Source organism: Epinephelus moara, chromosome 20 (assembly GCF_006386435.1).
Source record: "Epinephelus moara isolate mb chromosome 20, YSFRI_EMoa_1.0, whole genome shotgun sequence".
In the NCBI taxonomy this organism is placed as follows: domain Eukaryota; kingdom Metazoa; phylum Chordata; class Actinopteri; order Perciformes; family Serranidae; genus Epinephelus; species Epinephelus moara.
In genome coordinates this window covers 40,867,647-40,884,645 of record NC_065525.1, presented here as the reverse complement: position 1 = coordinate 40,884,645, position 16,999 = coordinate 40,867,647, and the positions used below count along the sequence as shown (strand labels likewise).

The 16,999-nt window shown below is 42.3% G+C and overlaps 1 protein-coding gene across 3 annotated transcripts in view; it reads right to left on the bottom strand.

Annotated features, from left to right (window-relative positions):
* lrriq1 (leucine-rich repeats and IQ motif containing 1) overlaps positions 1–16,999 on the bottom strand; it is a 53,049-nt gene that overhangs the window by 21,162 nt on the left and 14,888 nt on the right. For all 3 annotated transcript variants that reach the window (XM_050072478.1, XM_050072479.1, XM_050072480.1), the window contains exons 14-19: positions 12,414–12,593; positions 6,338–6,790; positions 5,640–5,823; positions 3,567–3,692; positions 3,066–3,155; positions 713–846 (exon numbers count right to left, since the gene is read on the bottom strand). In XM_050072478.1, the coding sequence (XP_049928435.1) occupies positions 713–846; positions 3,066–3,155; positions 3,567–3,692; positions 5,640–5,823; positions 6,338–6,790; positions 12,414–12,593 (1,167 nt within the window). The remainder of the gene's footprint in view (positions 1–712; positions 847–3,065; positions 3,156–3,566; positions 3,693–5,639; positions 5,824–6,337; positions 6,791–12,413; positions 12,594–16,999) is intronic.

The following is a 16,999-nucleotide window of genomic DNA, read 5'->3' as shown; positions in this document are numbered from 1 at the left end:
TAGTTTTAGTGTGAGATGCCAAGGGTTGGCGATATTGGTCACAAAGATGTCTGCCTTCTCTCTAAAATAACGGCACTAGATGACACTGAAAAAATATATTTAAAAAACTTAACACTCTCCAGAAATCGTGACCCGGTTACTCAAGATAGTGAGCAGTTTCATGTAGGAACTATTTTCTTTCTATTGAACTACACTCTCCAACCGTATCACAAAGAAGTGTGCATCTACTGCTAGCTCTCCTAGCACCACTGAGCTACCTAACTTTACAGCTCAGCAGAGGAGGACGCCATTAACGTTTAAATCTCACACTGTCACAAGCAACTCCTCCATGAGTAGATGCACGCTTCCTTCTGCGAGGTGATAAGGTTGGTGAGTGTAGTTCGGTATTAAGAAAATAATTCCTACATGAAACTGCTCACACCACACCATAATCTGTGCATTATCTTGACTAACCAGGTCATGATTTCTGGAAATGTATTTTTTTGGCACTTTGAGCACTTTGAGTGTTTTCTAGTTCCATTATATTGGAGAGAAGACAGACATCTTAATGGCTGATATCTCCAACACTCAGAAACTCGCATCAAAACTAGCTAGACTGATAAACAGCACTACAGGTAAGAGAAAAAATATGTCTATTCACCAGCTTGATGTGACTCTGTGTTTCCACTGTGTGTAGACTCAGACAGCCAGTCATGAGGCTGTTTTGTTCTACCTGTTGGAGCTCTCTGGAGAAACTCTCCGCCCTGCAGAGTCCACCTGTTCTCCAGACACCCAGGCCTGTTTTGGCCTCCGTACGGCCGGCGGGGGGAGGATGCACTGGGAGGGTTCAAAAAAGTGCACAGGAGGCTGAAACACATACATGAATCAGTGTTAGCGGTCACTTATTGCTCTTCTCACTGTATTTGAGTACATTTTAATTGCTTTTTAGACAAACGTGTGCATGGCAGCCAAAATATATGAGATTCTAACATGAAATTCACAAAGTTTTTAATTTACTGGAGTGTTTCTTTACATTCAGATTCTTCATTTATTTAAAAAAAAAATATTTTGCCAAAGTCAAAACATTATTTGATGTGTGTTCAGAAGCTTGAGATGCTGAATCTCTAGATGGAAAAAAGAGTTTAAACTCTGTCTAGACAACATACAGTACTCAGTTTATTTTAAATATATGACAATATGAATTATAATGTTTACAAGAATGTCCACTAATATTAAACTCAAGTGTGTGTTTTCTTTTGAGGCTATTTGGCCGACACAGTTTGAACACTGGAGGAATGCTCATATGTAAGTCAAACTAACAGCTTAATTACTCTCCAGATCCCATTTTCTCTTTGTGGAAGCGCTAAATTGTTCATCTCCGCCTTTGATGTGTACCTCAGTGTCAACACATCGAGGCCCGGCCACGACAGCAGCTGCACCGCATCAGCTGGCCTCAACCGGCCACCATGATGTACAGCGCTGAGCACGCTCCAAAGAAAAGATCCAACGAGAGGTAAATGAAGGGGGAAAAAACAGGACGACAGTCCGCCAGCGTGAAAAATGACATCTGCTTGTGCGGAACAACCCTCAGCCCTCCAGGAAATAATCTTGTTTTTCAAGAGAGTAAATTTAAAGATCAATCAGGGAGGGTGAGACAAATCCTGGAGGGGGCGATGACCAAGATGAGAAGAGGACGAGGCAAGAAAATAACTCTTGTGTTGACATCACACAGCGCCTGGTAATTCCCGAAATTCACTGGCTGCTTTCACGTTAATACCAGCCCACCAGGTTTTAAAGGAATAGTTCAGATTTTTTAAAGTTGGGTCGTACAAGCTATTTATCCTTAGTCAGAGTACTACCAACAGTAAATATACGTTAGTGTGCCCCCAGTTTAAAGAAAGGGCAGGAGTCCTGAAACAGAAGCTCAACAATGTTCTGCTATGGATCAGAGTCGGCAGCAAAATGTATTTTAGCCATCTATAAAAAGGCCCACCTTAAAAACAATCATTATCAGTTTAAGTGTACGCTGCATTGAGAGTATTTTCACAGTTTTATCTTTCCATCAGACCGCCCGATCTTAGGGGGAAATTGTTAACGGCGTCAGTTCCACATCTATGCTCTCCCCAAAGCCGCCAGACTCCATTGAGAAAATCAGTAATTTTGGCTCGCTGAACACAGGAGCTGGTGGTATACTGCTGCCTTCAGAGGTTAGTTAGTTTGTGTTATTGTGTGACTGTGGTCAATCCAAAATTTTAACCCTTTGAACTCTGCCACAGAAATGGTCCGCAAGTGTATATGTTGATATATTTTGTTTATTGTGATGTCATTTCTTGGAGTTATCTTCGTATGCTTCATATCCCTAAAACCTGTACAACCTGAGCTAAAAGGCTATGTTAGTCAATAAACTGAAATATTTGATAAAAGTACTGAAATGATGTAATTAATTTAAAAAAGTACAAAGAATCTAACATGTTTCTTCATTAAATAAAAAAAAAAAAATAAACACACAAAACATTTTGATTCAAAAAGATTTCTTAATGCAGAAATATGATCAAAATATTTCTCCACATGCCATGAGTTATTTGAACTATATTTATGGGCAGAGTGCAAAGCGGTTGTGATAGATTCTAGGTCGGTCTAAAAGTTTGCATTCACTCGCAGCAGCTGCTCCTCTCATCCATCGATCTGATCTGATCTGATCTGATCTGATCAGCTCTGACTGGATCGACTGATCAATTATCCACCCTGCGATTCACAAACTGTTCCACCAGTGCTGCGTTCATGGGCTCACAAAAACCTCCAAGTTTAGAGATGGGACACAGTTAGATACCAAGGAACACACAGGCATTAAAAGTTGTCGTCCCACCGCCCCATCATCAGCTGCCGTCACACATACAACCTAATTCTGTGGGAGACACTGCTAAAATACATTTTATTGCTGACCCCACCCACAACAGGACATTGCTGAGCTCCTATGTCAGTAGTCCTGCCTGCTTCTCTACACTGGGAGCACACAGACTGACATCTACTGCAGGTAATACACCACTTTTAGACTTTCACAGTTTGTCCCAGTACAGTTGATTTACCTTTACAGATGGCTGCTGCTCAGACACAGGATAACGTCTGGGAGTTGAGTCCTCAGAAAGCGACAGCATCCACTGTTTCTCCAGCGCTGCCTTTTTAAAAATAAAAATTACTTTAAATATAATAATTTCTGGAAGCAACAGGTGAAGGACAACAAAGACAAGTGTCCTCAGAAAAAAACTCACATATGTATATAGTATAGAACAGTGAAGAGTGTGTGTGTGTGTGTGTGTGTTTGCGTGTGAGTGTACATGCCTGTGTTAGTGCCTGTGTATCATTGTGTGTCCTTTACGTTTCTCTGTTTTTGCGTATTTCTAAATTTGTGTGCATGTTTCTGTGTCTGTTTTTGCAGGTTTGCATGTGTGTGAATGGAGTAAATGCTGGGTATGCATTTATGCATTTTTGTTCCGTCCTCTCTGCAGCTTTGTGTGTCTGTTTGGGCGTGGTGAGGAGAGAAATCACTGAACCATGAACGTGAGGAACCCATGAACTCGTGTGCATACCTCATCAAAGACAAATTCATCCACATCCACCTCCTCAAAGGTGTCGTCCTCTCCGGAGTCGGAGCATGTGACGGCAGCCAGAGCAGATGCGAGCCTCCTCCTCAGAGTGAAGCCCCTCCAAAACGCCTGGAGGTACCCAAAGAAGAAACGGTAGAAAAGCCTCCATGAATCACGAGGCAAACGTAAATATTGTGCGTTATCCCATTAGAGAGATAAAACATGTTAACCTCTCTTTTAATTGCTGAGTGTTCTGCTGTCTGAACTCTGCGTGACTCCGGGCTGCTCCGAGACAAATGGAGCTCCAGTGCGCCTCTAAATCCTCCAATTCCCAGCGGGCTGCGGGGGGCACACTTCACTACAAGTTGAGCAGAGCAGGAATCCTACAACTCTTACTACCGTACTTCTCTGGAATCTGATTAATCACTCATGTACCCCCCCCAAACACACACACACACACACTATTCTACTACATCACCACCCCCACCTTCTCCCTCAGAGAGCCCTAAAGGACTCATCAAACACTTTTTGTGTTGAGAAGGGATTTGGGAGAAGTGTTGAGTAGCATGTTTTTCAGAACAGCAGCTTATATGCAGAGGATTAGCCCAATAAGCCTCCGCAGCACGTACGAGGCCTGAAGATAGATGTTCAGGGCTGAAAATGGAGATTTGTAGATATTCACTGCGTGAAAGTGACTTCAGTCTTCAGCCACAATACCTGAAAATTCTAGTTGCAGCAGTAAGGTCCTTATTTACACATCGAAAGGTTAACAGGAAGTCTCTTGTCTATGTTGGATAAGTTTTTGAAACTAGCGGGCCCACTGATCAGACTGGTTTTATGCAAACTGGTGCTAAAACAATTGATGAGATTAACAGAAAATGAATCGCCAACACAGGTTGTTTTTTTTTCAACTAATCACACAAGTGGCTGAAATGAGTTTCCTCTGTAGGGTGTCTGGGCTCAGACTCAGAGATACAGTAGGTTGAGCAGCTTGGATATCCGGAGGGAGCTCGGAGTAGAGCCGCTGCTCCTTCGTGTCAGAGTGGGTCAATTGAGTTGGTTTGGGCATCTGATCAGGGTGTTACCTCCCTTCCTCCCTTAGAGGTGTTCCAGGCACATCCCACTGGTAGGAGGCCCCGGGGCAGACCCAGAATGCACTGGAGGGATTACATATCTCATCTGGCATGGGAACGCCTCGGGGTCCGCTAGGAGGAGCTGGAAAGCATCGCCGGGGGAGAGGGATGTCCGGGGTGCTCTGCTTGGCCTGCTGCCCCTGTGACCCGGCCCCGGATAAGTGAAAATGGATGGATGGATGGATAAATCATTTCAGACATTTAACATACGCTGATTTCACCTTCTTAAAGAGTAACTGAGCCCATTTTCCTAACTGCGATGGAACATCACACTGTTTCATTGTTTCCTGATGAAGACGTCCTAACCTGCTGCATCAGTGAACAAGTCAAACGTGGCTACAATGATGGTGCAGAGGTGCAGAGAGAACAGATTAGGAAGACTCGGAAACACTGACCAATCAGAGCAGACTGGGCTTATTTAGGAGGGGGGCTTAAAAAGGTGCTAAAACAGAGTGTTTCAGACAGACATGGAACACAAGTGTTCCAGCACAGAAAGTATGAGGGAGGAAAAAGTGTTTATTTTAATATTAAAGCCTGTAAAATACAAGTGTTATGGGTGAAAGGTGCATGCGCCCTTTTTCATTGCTTGCTTCTTGTCTTTCTTTTGTTTTCTTAATCATTTTCTTTACTTCTAACAAAACTAGTTTTTGTTCATATTTTGAAGACTTCATGTAAACTGTTATTTCTTTGTTTTTTTTTATAAAATAAATCCACAACTGTTGATACACCCATCTCCACTTGCCTTTTTCCTTTTCCCTCAGTTTCATAGTTACTGTTACTTTTGTTATCCCCTGAGCCTGATCAGGGAACATAACAAGAAGTAAGAACCTAAAAATGAGCAGAATATGGGACCTTTAATTATGGCCTGACTCACAGTTGTTGGTCTTTACCTCCTGCACAGTAAGTCAAACAAGAACGTCTGACAAAACTCCAATAGTTTTACCTGGATGACAGTTGCTGCGTAATCCTTGCCAACGACGCTCCCGTTAATATAGGAAGGTCCTGACTCTGGCTTTCCTCCATCTCCTCCTCTTCCTCCTCCCTTCTCAGCTGTGGAAGAGCTGCTGGAGTTCCCACATTTCTGTCTATATTTCCTCCACAGCTGCTGAATCACGACTGCTGCTGTGCTGCTCCAGAAACACACACACACACACACACACACACATACACAAAGTGAGGGATATACTATACATGATGTCATAGCACCTTCATCTTTCAAAACATGAATTTATTTGTGAGCAGACATCTGGAGAGCAGGACTCTGGAGAGTTTCAGCCTGTCCAGAGCCACCCCTCATATCAAAGATCTATCGTCCTCCCAAAGATAGTGCGGTGTTAATGATGAAGCTGCGTGTTAAAATGAGTAAGATGTTCAACATCTTTGGCTGTAAATCACACGAAGGAGGCTCCAATGATGACAAATGCTCTGCAGCAGAAACTAATAAAATTCTGAGCAGCTATAAAAAGAATGATATAAAAAAGAGGGTGTTTGCTTTAAGTCAGCAGCGTCCACGTGTGGAGCAGGAAAGAATTTGGAGGATTTCATTACAAACATCAGCTGATGTCTTGTTGACAGTGTGATGTGAGATAGTATGGACGCACAGAAGTGGACACGACAAACTCGGAACATTTGGTGATTTACCTTTGGAGGTTTTGATGGTTGGACACAGGTACCATGTCAAGACTGGAGGAAGATGTCTTTCCCCTTGTTGCAGATGAGTGAACGCTGCCAGAGTTAGCTTTGCCTACTGTCAGCCCTGTCTTTGGACCAGCTGTAACAGAGTGGAATCCGTTATGTTGACTCTCTGCAGCTGACTTCTCCTCAGAGCTCCAGTAGCTGCGTCTGTCCCCGTGTGGGACGAACTGTGGAACTTTTCCAGTGGACTCCATTCCTTGGAGCTCAGTACTCTTCTCAGTGCTGTTATGGTCCACGTCAGGTGTGTCCTCCGGTGTTGTTTGGCTTGTAGCTCTGTGTTTATCAGTCACAGTCGTGTCACCATATTCATGGGCAAATCTCTGTTCCTCAGCCAGCTGCAGAGCCTCACTTGAATGTCTGCAGGAGGTCTTGAGAGCATCCAGGGAAGATGAGGCATCACTGTGAACACACAAAAACTCTGTTTTAGGTCTTGATGCACACAACTCTTTCCAGAAGGTCTGTGTGTAGTGTGGGTGAGCAGTAGCTCTGGTAACATTGTGGGTCCTGTGACAAACACCTACTCACTTACACACTTTAGAAAACTACAGTTACATTCTGTCCTACTGTAACTCCAGTCCCTATGAATGAAAAACAGACCAACTCAATGGACCTATGTCATGTTTCATAACAACTGGTCCTTTAAATCAGGAAAGCTGACAACTCAATGGCAGCACTGATTAAATGTTATAAAAAGGTTCAGGCAGTATCAGGTATTACGGCAGCATACCTAGAAATCCTGACAACATATTCTCACTCCCAACTCGTCACATATCGGCGCTCAGTTCAGTGGACTTTTGATGTCTACAAATGACGTGCTAGGTATCCTGGATGCATCTGTCTTTGTTGTCTGTCGTCAGTTTACACCTGTTAACATGCACTGTGTCTTTTCAAAGTACACTTTTGTACAGTTTCTGCTCGTTAGGTAAATACAGTCTTTTACAAAATAAACTTACAACGTCAGTGAAACACCTCGTATTTATTTCCTTGTGCAACAAAAGCACAGGGTTAGGGTTAGAAAAAAACATCATGGTTTTGGCTCTACATTCATAAAAGAAGTGAGCACTGGACTCCTGGGTGAAAGTCCAGGGTTTGATAGACCCATCCACCCCCCTGCTGCCTGCCCCATAGGGACTTTCCAGCTCTTGACAGGTGCCAACCAGCTGCATTATTAACTGACACCGCCCGCAATTATATCATAACGCCAAGGATGGGATCATTACACTGTGAAAGGTTCCCTTTGGCCGCATTACAAACTGATGCTGCCCAGCAGCGTGTCACATCGCTGAGAAAGGTGGCTTGTGGTGTCGGTCTCTGACGCCGAAATTACTGACAAGCATTTGATGACTTGGAATGAGAACGAGTTGGTAGTTACATTTCGCATGAGGTGGATTCTGTACAGTTCGGACTAAATCACTAAATTTACACTTGAAAAGAAAATCATAGCTCATCCACAGCAGATGTATCCTTGCCTACCAGACTCTAAGCAAATATTTATTTTTTTTTTAAATCTGCCATCTGTGGCATTGATCATTTTAATCATTCAAACACATACATGGGGTTCAGAGTAATTTAATTTGGAGCAGACAGTTATGAAATAATATCAAAGAAGCTTAATTCAGTATTATTAATTTATGAGAAGTTCAATCACTCCTATCACCTCAGAAAAAATGTGACAGTGAATTAATGGAAAATCAGATTTAGCTGACATTAGTTCTTATTCTGACCAGTTTGTCTGAGGTAAGGTGAATGAACTGAGTGTGTGTGTGTGTGTGTGTGTGTGTGTGTGTGTGTGTGTATGTGTGCCCTAACACCATATAATGTCTCTTTCATTGAGGGGATAAACTGACTACAAAGCCACCTCAATGGAGACTTAATGAATCTATTACCAGTGCCTGGCTCTGCACCCCTCCCCCTCCCTGTCCTCAACCCTGAGGGGGCAGAGACGCTTCAGTCCCCCGCCAGTCTGCATGGCCACTAGCCTTAGGTAGTACAGCTTCTTCTCTACAAAGACCTAGCTCTTCGTTCTCAGCGGGACAAGAGAGAGTGGAGTCGGGAGGTCCAAAAGGATTGTGACCCCGCTGACCCCCCCACCCCGTACCTGCTGGTTCACTCCAGGGTCACCGTCAACATGTAGACCACTGATGTAAGAGAGCAGGGAGGATTAAAAGATGTTTTACACTGATGTAGCTGCAATATTAAATGTTTTCCACAGATAGATACTGACTACAAGACACACAGACAACACCAAAGGTCCCCATAGTCCCTAGTTTCAGTTATCTTTCAGGACATTTGGGGACTTTGCTGAGCCTGTGTCTTTTGGGTTCTCCCAGCAGAACTCGTAGCTGCAATAACTGCTGCTCGAAACTGAAGACCAGCAAAGGTCAAGAAAAAGCCAAAGTAAAGTATAATGAATCTAGTGTGTCATTTATCTGCTCCGACAGCAGTGGATACACAGAACCTCAGGAAAAACACCAGCTCGCCAAGAAGACGAAAAAGTGGTGATGCGTGAAGAAATACACTTTAGACACTAACAGCTAAAGTATTTAAGACTGTAGCTCACTCACTTGATTTGACTCAGACACTACTGTTTTCTGTAACAGCCAATCAAAGTGCTTGATGCAAAGTGCTGCACAAAGACAAAGACTGATTGATTTTATAGGTATTTTAAGAAAAGATGGTAAAAAGAGCAGATTTATAAAGTCGCAGCCATATTTTAGATTCAGCTGAATTTTGAAAAGCATCTTTACACAGAACAGGGACTGAGAATATTGATCTCCATCTCTGACATTATACATTGACATTACCCTTGGCTTTAGAGACCGGCAGGTTTAATGCCATTCCAGAGGAGGACAGACTTGTCAGGTGTGTGAGCTCGGTGAAATTGAGAGTGAGGTCCATTTTCTGTTTTACTGTCTTGTTTACGAGGACTTGAGGGATGTACTTTTTATTAAAATGTCCTCTATTTATGCTGATTTCTTTTGGCTGGACGAGTATGAGAAAATTGAGTTGTGTTTTAGAAAGGGAACCTTTTTTGTTGCAGATTTTATTTGTAAAGCATGGGAGAGAAGGCAGAATATTCTGTTTAAAGTCTGAGCCGTAAAAGGGGCTGTAATTATGTATGAAATGAAAATAATAATAATAATAATAATGTACACTGCAACTGTACTTTCTTTTTGGTGTCTTATAAACCCATGAGGGTTGGGCACTTTGTGCATGACACGTAAATAAAAATAATCAATCAAAATAACGGTGTTTGAAAGAGATCTTTTTGACAAGAGGAGCAATTTCAACCAATGACTCTTTCAATGTGCATGTGGGCATGCGAGTATTGTTTTCAGATAAGACTTGGAAAAATGTGGGCCGGCGAGCAGCTCACCTGGTAGAGCAGGTGCCCCATGTACAAAGGCTACGTACCTGCTGCAGCCCTTTGTTGCATGTCATCCCCTCTCTCCCCCCCTTCACACTACCACTGTCCGATCAGTTAAAGGTCAAAAAAGCCCAAAAAGTAATCTAAAAAAAGACTTGGAAAAATGTGAAGAGGTGCTGGTGGTAGCGGCTGCTGGATACCCAGAGCTATACGACTTTACAAACCACAGTTAGCGCCATCTCAATAGAAAACAGCAGGTGTGGAAGCAGACAAGTGCAGTACTTGAAACGTCCATCATGGAGGAGAAGCTCCTGGACCAACTGGTGGTACTCCCTATGATCCAGCCTCTTTTTTTGGGTCTCATGTACCCACACAGATCTCTGTTTATCTGCTGACAGCCTCTCACCCTCAACCAGAGCTACAGACAGTACCCTCTGCCTCAACATGGCAGCAACTACACACTGATTACTGCAGGATAAATACAATAAATGAACTGTAGATTGATGACACAGGAAGGTTAGGGTAAGGAGATGATGGGGTGGTTGCCTGGCAACAATAAAGAGATGCATCAAGATTTTTTTACTAACGGCATTCAATTAAAAAAAAAGGAGGCAGTGTGGTGCGCCTCATGCTTTGGAACCTGTAAAATGCTTTTTGTGTGATTGGGGCCTGTTTGAATTCAGAGAAAGAGATTTTGTTTGCTTGGTAAAATCCATAAAAAGTACACTTTAGGTATAAAATAGAGGCATTTTGTAGGGAACAGAGGATTCAGCCTCCACTCTATACCCTGTGGAGAAAAGTTGTGAAACCATACCCCTGATAAACCCCATGGTTTCCCACCTTACAGTCACCAGTGGAGCGGCGTGTGGCACTCCTCTCACCTCCTCTAAACCTCAGTCAGACACAAGGTCAGGCCAGAGGTTAAATGGCTGTGTTGGTCCCTGCAAAGCCGGCAGAATGGCTCATTGTCCAGAGGCCGGGGGGGTAGAGGGCACATGGTGAGGGGTGAAGTAAAGGGAGCGCCAAGCTACCCCCCGAGCCATAGGAGTCCTCGGCGTGACCCGCACGGATAGCCATAGCCACGTTTCATCTTTTGTGCTGTGTAATTTGGGAGGGTCACGAAGATAAGCAGAAAGCTGACCACTGTTTTAAGTGTTGGTGGTCCGTCTCACAGAGGAGCGTCGACGTGAGCAGAGGCCAGTGACATCGAAGGACTTGTGAAAATAGATGGACGTTGTCTTTAGGCTCACTACGCCCCAAGTATCAGACATAACAAGAGGATAGCTGACATTCCTGACTGCTTCATGTCTGTCTGTCTGACAGGCTGATCAGCACAAGAAAAAAACAAGTAACACGACCTTTTGTAAAAAGGTTTGCGGTCATTTATAACTTATTCTGTTAAGTTTGACTCTGGTTTGCCATTTGATTTGATTTTTCTTTTTAAGTGTGATATAAGGGGCGGCACGGTGGTGTGGTGGTTAGCACTGTTGCCTCACAGCAAGAGGGTTGCCGGTTCGATCCCGGGTGTGGGAGCCCTTCTGTGCGGAGTTTGCATGTTCTCCCCGTGTCTGCGTGGGTTCTCTCCGGGCACTCCGGCTTCCTCCCACAGTCCAAAGACATGCAGATTGGGGACTAGGTTAATTGATAACTCTAAATTGTCCATAGGTGTGAATGTGAGCATGAATGGTTGTTTGTCTCTATGTGTCAGCCCTGCGATAGTCTGGCGGCCTGTCCAGGGTGTACCCTGCCTCTCGCCCGATGTCAGCTGGGATAGGCTCCAGCCCCCCCGTGACCCTCAAGAGGATGAAGCGGTTAGAAGATGAATGAATGAATGAATGAAGTGTGATATAATCCCTTTAAGGAGTCCCCTCTCACCTGCATGTCTCATTGCCTTTTCTTTTCTTTTGTCTTAACTGGTAGAAAAGATTTATCTGATCTAGTGGGTTTTTCACTTTACTGACAAGAGAGTACAGTATGTATGCTGTATGATGTATGCTGTGATGAAGGTCTAATAGAGCGAAAGCTCAACAATTAAGTGAGTAGATAGATAGATGTAAGTGTGCAGAAATATTTTCTACCAGTTTGGATTTTTTCCAGCACCTTGCCAGCACTAAGCTGGATGGAGCAGTGGTTGTTCTGCATCTTTTTTCTTTTTTGTCTTAAAAGTACTGTAGCTTAAACATACAGCACAAGTTTTGTTGAGGAAAATTGCGATTTTCTGGTAATTTTCTGGGTCATTTGGTGTGGAATTAATGAGAGTTTAGTGACAAGTTCAATAAAAGGGAGAGAGAACTTTCCGTGTCATTGGAACAACAGTACATGGTACATTCATTATCCTTTTTTTCTATTAGGACACCTCGAAGCCAGATTTTGGTGAACAAATCAGAGCTGAACATTTTCCTCCCTTAGAAATCAGTTTTTCACTGACACAGATGATGTATATGTGTTATCTAAGCAGCACTGCATACAGCTGACTCCTGGTATCAGTATAAGACAAATAGATCATGATGAAAATGTTGTTATATGAGTTAACAATGAGCACACCCGATCACGTTTTTTTGTCCTTAATGGGTTCATGACAGCTCTAGAAAGGATGAAGCTACACTCATCCACAGTAGACAAACAGCACACTGACATTTGTCATTTGTCTCTTACCTGAGCTCCCTGCTATGCCGCTGCTGTAAATCCTGAGTCTGCTGAAGCTGAGTCTGGCAGAACATCAGGAAGCTGCCTGAGGCCGAGCTGAACTGCTGAACAACAGGGGGCGTCAGAACAGAGTCTGTCTGCTGGTCATCGATGAGCCTCAGGCCGGGTACTGCTTTCTGCAGAGTGGATCTGAAAGGAGAGCAACCTGGATGTAATATCAGAGGTCATTAAAGGGATACTCTGCTGATTTTCAAACAGCATTGTATAACAAAAGTCTGGGTAGTGTGAGTGAATGAACTGTGGTAAACTGCCCTCCGTCTTTCAAGCATCCAGATCTTTGTGCTCATTTCTCTTTCTGTCACTCGCAAAGTCAGATCAAACTAAAACCAAGTAGCGCTGATTAAATATAAACCAAGATTCTAGGGATGCAGAATAATATCGACACAACATCAGTATCGGCCAACATGCTTTTTCTTATCTTGCACAATGAATGAATATTACATACACTGAAAAGTATTTCATGTCTCCATCTGCTGGTGGGCCGTTATGATAAGAGTATGTATGTATAATATGATGTGAATTCCACTACAGGGGAGACTTGATAATCACTAAAATTTTATCTGCTAAATTAGTTGTTGGATATCAGCATATTGGCTATCGGCAAAAAATTCAATATTGTGCATCCCTACAAGATTCTGTTACTGCATTGCCTATTTCTCACTTAAAATGTCTTTTACTTATTTATTCATTTATTTAAGCCATTTTTTAACACCTACAAGAACCAACCAATTCATTCATCCTGGTACTTATGAGAGCTTTAAAATCAGGCAGAGACCAGTTCGTGAAGTTTCAACTCTTTTGAAGGTTATTCCAGGTGAGAGGAGCAGAGCACAGAAGAGATTTGTGTCCCAGCTCAGTCTGAGAACCAGGAACAGACAACAAAACTAAAGTGTTGAGATCTGAGACTGTAGCTACAGTCAGATCTGTTCAATCAAAGTTCAGATGTACAAAGGGAGTTTACTCTGTATGGCTTTATAAATGAACAAATACCAGTGACTGAACCCTCTAAAGGTCAAAGATGGCCGACCAGCCCTGGAATAAAACCTACCATGATGAGTGAGGCCTTTACAATCTGTAACAACAGCACTATGATATGCAGTATCTGACATGTGCAAACACTGCAGATGCATTCATGTACAACAGATCACTGTAATCCAGAACCAGTAAAAACGTAGCAGCAACCAGAGAAACAGGACTCATTTCTGAAATAAAACTTCAGCTTCAGCTTTTAAGATCATCAACCTGAGGTTTAAAAGAAACGGAGTCATCGAGCCAAATACTGAGATATCTGTAAGAAGTGACAACCTCTAACATCTGTCCCTGAGCAGTAAGAACATGAGGAGTGTTCACAGGCTTCTTACTAACATTTGAGAAATGTGTGACCTTAGAAACATATTTCATCTCACTGTCCCAAGCCAGCTGCCATATTGTTTTCAGACAAAGTACTTGTGTTATGTCCCCCACCAGCAGGAGCATTTATTGGTCCGGTGCGGCACAGTGCATTCTGGTAGTTGTAGGTTTTTCTTGAGAAAAAGTGAATGCCACAGTGTTTTATCTCAGTTTTCTCTGGTCATGTGGCACCAGTTTCAAGTATTTGCACCTTTCTGCTGCACAGACAGCCCAGTTTGATGAAGAGACCATCTTTCCTGTAGTGAAATACGTCTTTATGGCGACATTTTAATGGCCTTCATTTTTAGTTACGGTGATATCAACAAAAAGGATTACAGTACAGGTGGCCTATTTAAACAGAAAACAGTTTTTGCACATTCCTTTTAAAATTATTTTATTTAACCAACACAAAACCAGTGTGGTTTGTATCACTCATACATTTAATATGTAAATATTAAAATCAAAAATAAAACTATGATATCAGCTTTCATATTGGCAGCAACACTGAACAATACCACTGCATCTATTAGACAAATAAAAGCAAAGTAATTGTAATTTAGTAGAATATCTATCATCTGGTGAAGCCTTTTCAGTTGACAGGCACATCACATTTCAATCTTTTTATATAACCACACCACTGCTGCTATTCTGCATAATAGCGCAGCATTCTTCACTTCTGCATTGAACACAAACAGCTAAGCACGTCCAACTCTTTGTATACACAACTAAATATTCACAGACAACAAAGGCCTCTTAATGTGACATTAACAGAGTCAAAAAAGAAGGAAATTTTAGCTCATAAATTTTCAAAATGATACTCAACTTTAAGAGAACGGTTCTATCGATGAGAAGGAATCAGACAAAAAAGCTTTTTTAGACCGTCTCACTGTAAACTGAAATTTCTCTGAAGTTCAGTGGGTAGAACGTTTCTTTGACAATGAAGGTTTCCAGCAGCCATTCTGTGTTTAGTTTGACTAATAAGAGTTTGAGGAGTCTGTTTCGAGTCTCTCTGAGGCCTCTCATCGTACATGCTGTTCTGTAAACTGCACATTTTGTCCTCTACACTGATCTAATTACAGTAAATACATTTTAACCTTATTGTTAACTTTATATTGTTTTGTAAGAGTGAAGTTACTCTGGATAAAAACTCTCCCCGCAGTGTGTTTAGGTAGTTTCAGCCTTTAAACTGGAGGGGAGCCCTGAGTGGCTGAGAGTCTGGGGGAGAGGTAACTGCTGCCTGAGGCTAAGGATGTACAAGCGGAGGAATCCCAACTATCTGCCAGAGAAACAGACTCAGAGCATCCACTAGTGGAGGCCAAATGTGGTCTGTGTTCAGTGGGAAAATGTGGAGCTGGAAACTCTACAGGACACAAGGGAACGGCAACAATAAAACCCGTAAAAATACAAGCCTTCGGGCTACAAAGTCAATTTTTTAAAACATTTTTGAAGGACTGGGTTTTGCAAAATTGATTCCCAGAGCACCATGTGCTCTTAAATCGTGTCTACTGTGTCACCAGAGGAGGATAAAACATATGCTGAGGGCAAACCTTTCATTTCACCAGCTCATAATGTGGGGTTTTATAAATATTTGAGCATTTTTTATTTCATACTATATCTCTTTACGTGGATATCTCAAGATGTTTTACCAATCTATGGCTATAATAGATTTTTAAGGGTAGATCTTGTTGGATCATTTAAAACACAGCTTTATTTTACTGTTTTAAATGATAAGTTAAAGCACAGGGTAAAGTATTAAATCCATTAAAAAAAAAACAGCTGATGGTGGAGTCATTCTGGTGGTTTGACCCTTTTCTTCAAACCTAGCAGAAGATTTAAACCCGTATAAACGGTTCATACTGAGCTCTGATCGCATGCAGTTTCACCGAGCCTGCTGCCACCCTGAGACCAGAACTTGACCGCAGAGGACAGGATCTGTGTTCTGTCAGAGGGTTACGGTTTTGATGTGGCCCACTTGCTCTCTCTGACACAGATCAGGATTAGGTTCCAACCCTTCGGGCACGTTGTCGGGCTGGCGCTCTTCAAATGAAGCTCTAAACCCAAATAGGACCTTTGGATGGTTACATGAGCTTGTTGAGGTGGGGAACGTGATCCAATTCAAGAGTGGACGCCACTTAGACACACTTGGGAGAATGAAGAGAAGACCTCCGTACAAATAATTGGATGCCAACAGTCGTGGATGTTTACAAAGGATGATTCTCATTAAATAATTGGAGAGTTTTGCTGGTTTCAGAAAGACGACTCTCTCTGATCTGTAATAACCTCTGCACAACACTCAGCGATGGTTTTGAAGCACAAAACATTTTTCTGTTGGAGCAAACTGTGTATTTGTACAGACCGGTCACATTCAACCAAACAAATAAGTCTTTTTTTAACCCTCTGTATTCTGCAACAGAAACTGTGCATATGTTGGTATTGTTGCTTATTATGATGTTAATTCTCTGAGTATTTTAGAAAGCTTCATATCCCTAAAATCTGTACATCCTAGGCTAAAAGGTTATGGAAGTCAATGAACCACAACAATTGATTAAAGTATTGAAATTATGTCAGAAATTAAAAAAATACAGAAATCGGGCATGTTTTTTTCATCGATTTTGAAAAAATAAACACAATAAATATTGATCTGAAAGATTCATGAATGTAGTAACATGATCAAAATATTTCTAAACACTCCAGAAGTTATTTATTTATTTTATTCTATTTTTTGGTTTTAGATCATTTTTTAGGGCTTTTGCCTTTATTATGCTGAAGAGTGACAGGAAAAGGGAGACAGACAACGAGGATGACACGCAGCAAAGGGCCGTGGGTTGGGGAAGAATCAGGGCCGCTGCCAACGCCTCAGCCTGCATAGACTGCACACTCTACCTGGTGACCTCGAGGGCACCCCCCATTTTTTTCACCTTCATTTGGCCCCCTTGTAGCGTAACATAATGACGCCACCACACACAGACAACATGATGGCCCAAAAGAAAAAAGCTTTTAATTTTAGATCCATTTTAAAAAGGATCATGGTAACAACATCTCCGTAGCCACACGTGGGAACTCTATTTCCAGATGGTTAAAAGAAGGCGAGAGCATCACAGTTCAGATGCCATGAATCTCTTTCTCTCCTTACAGCTTTATCTACA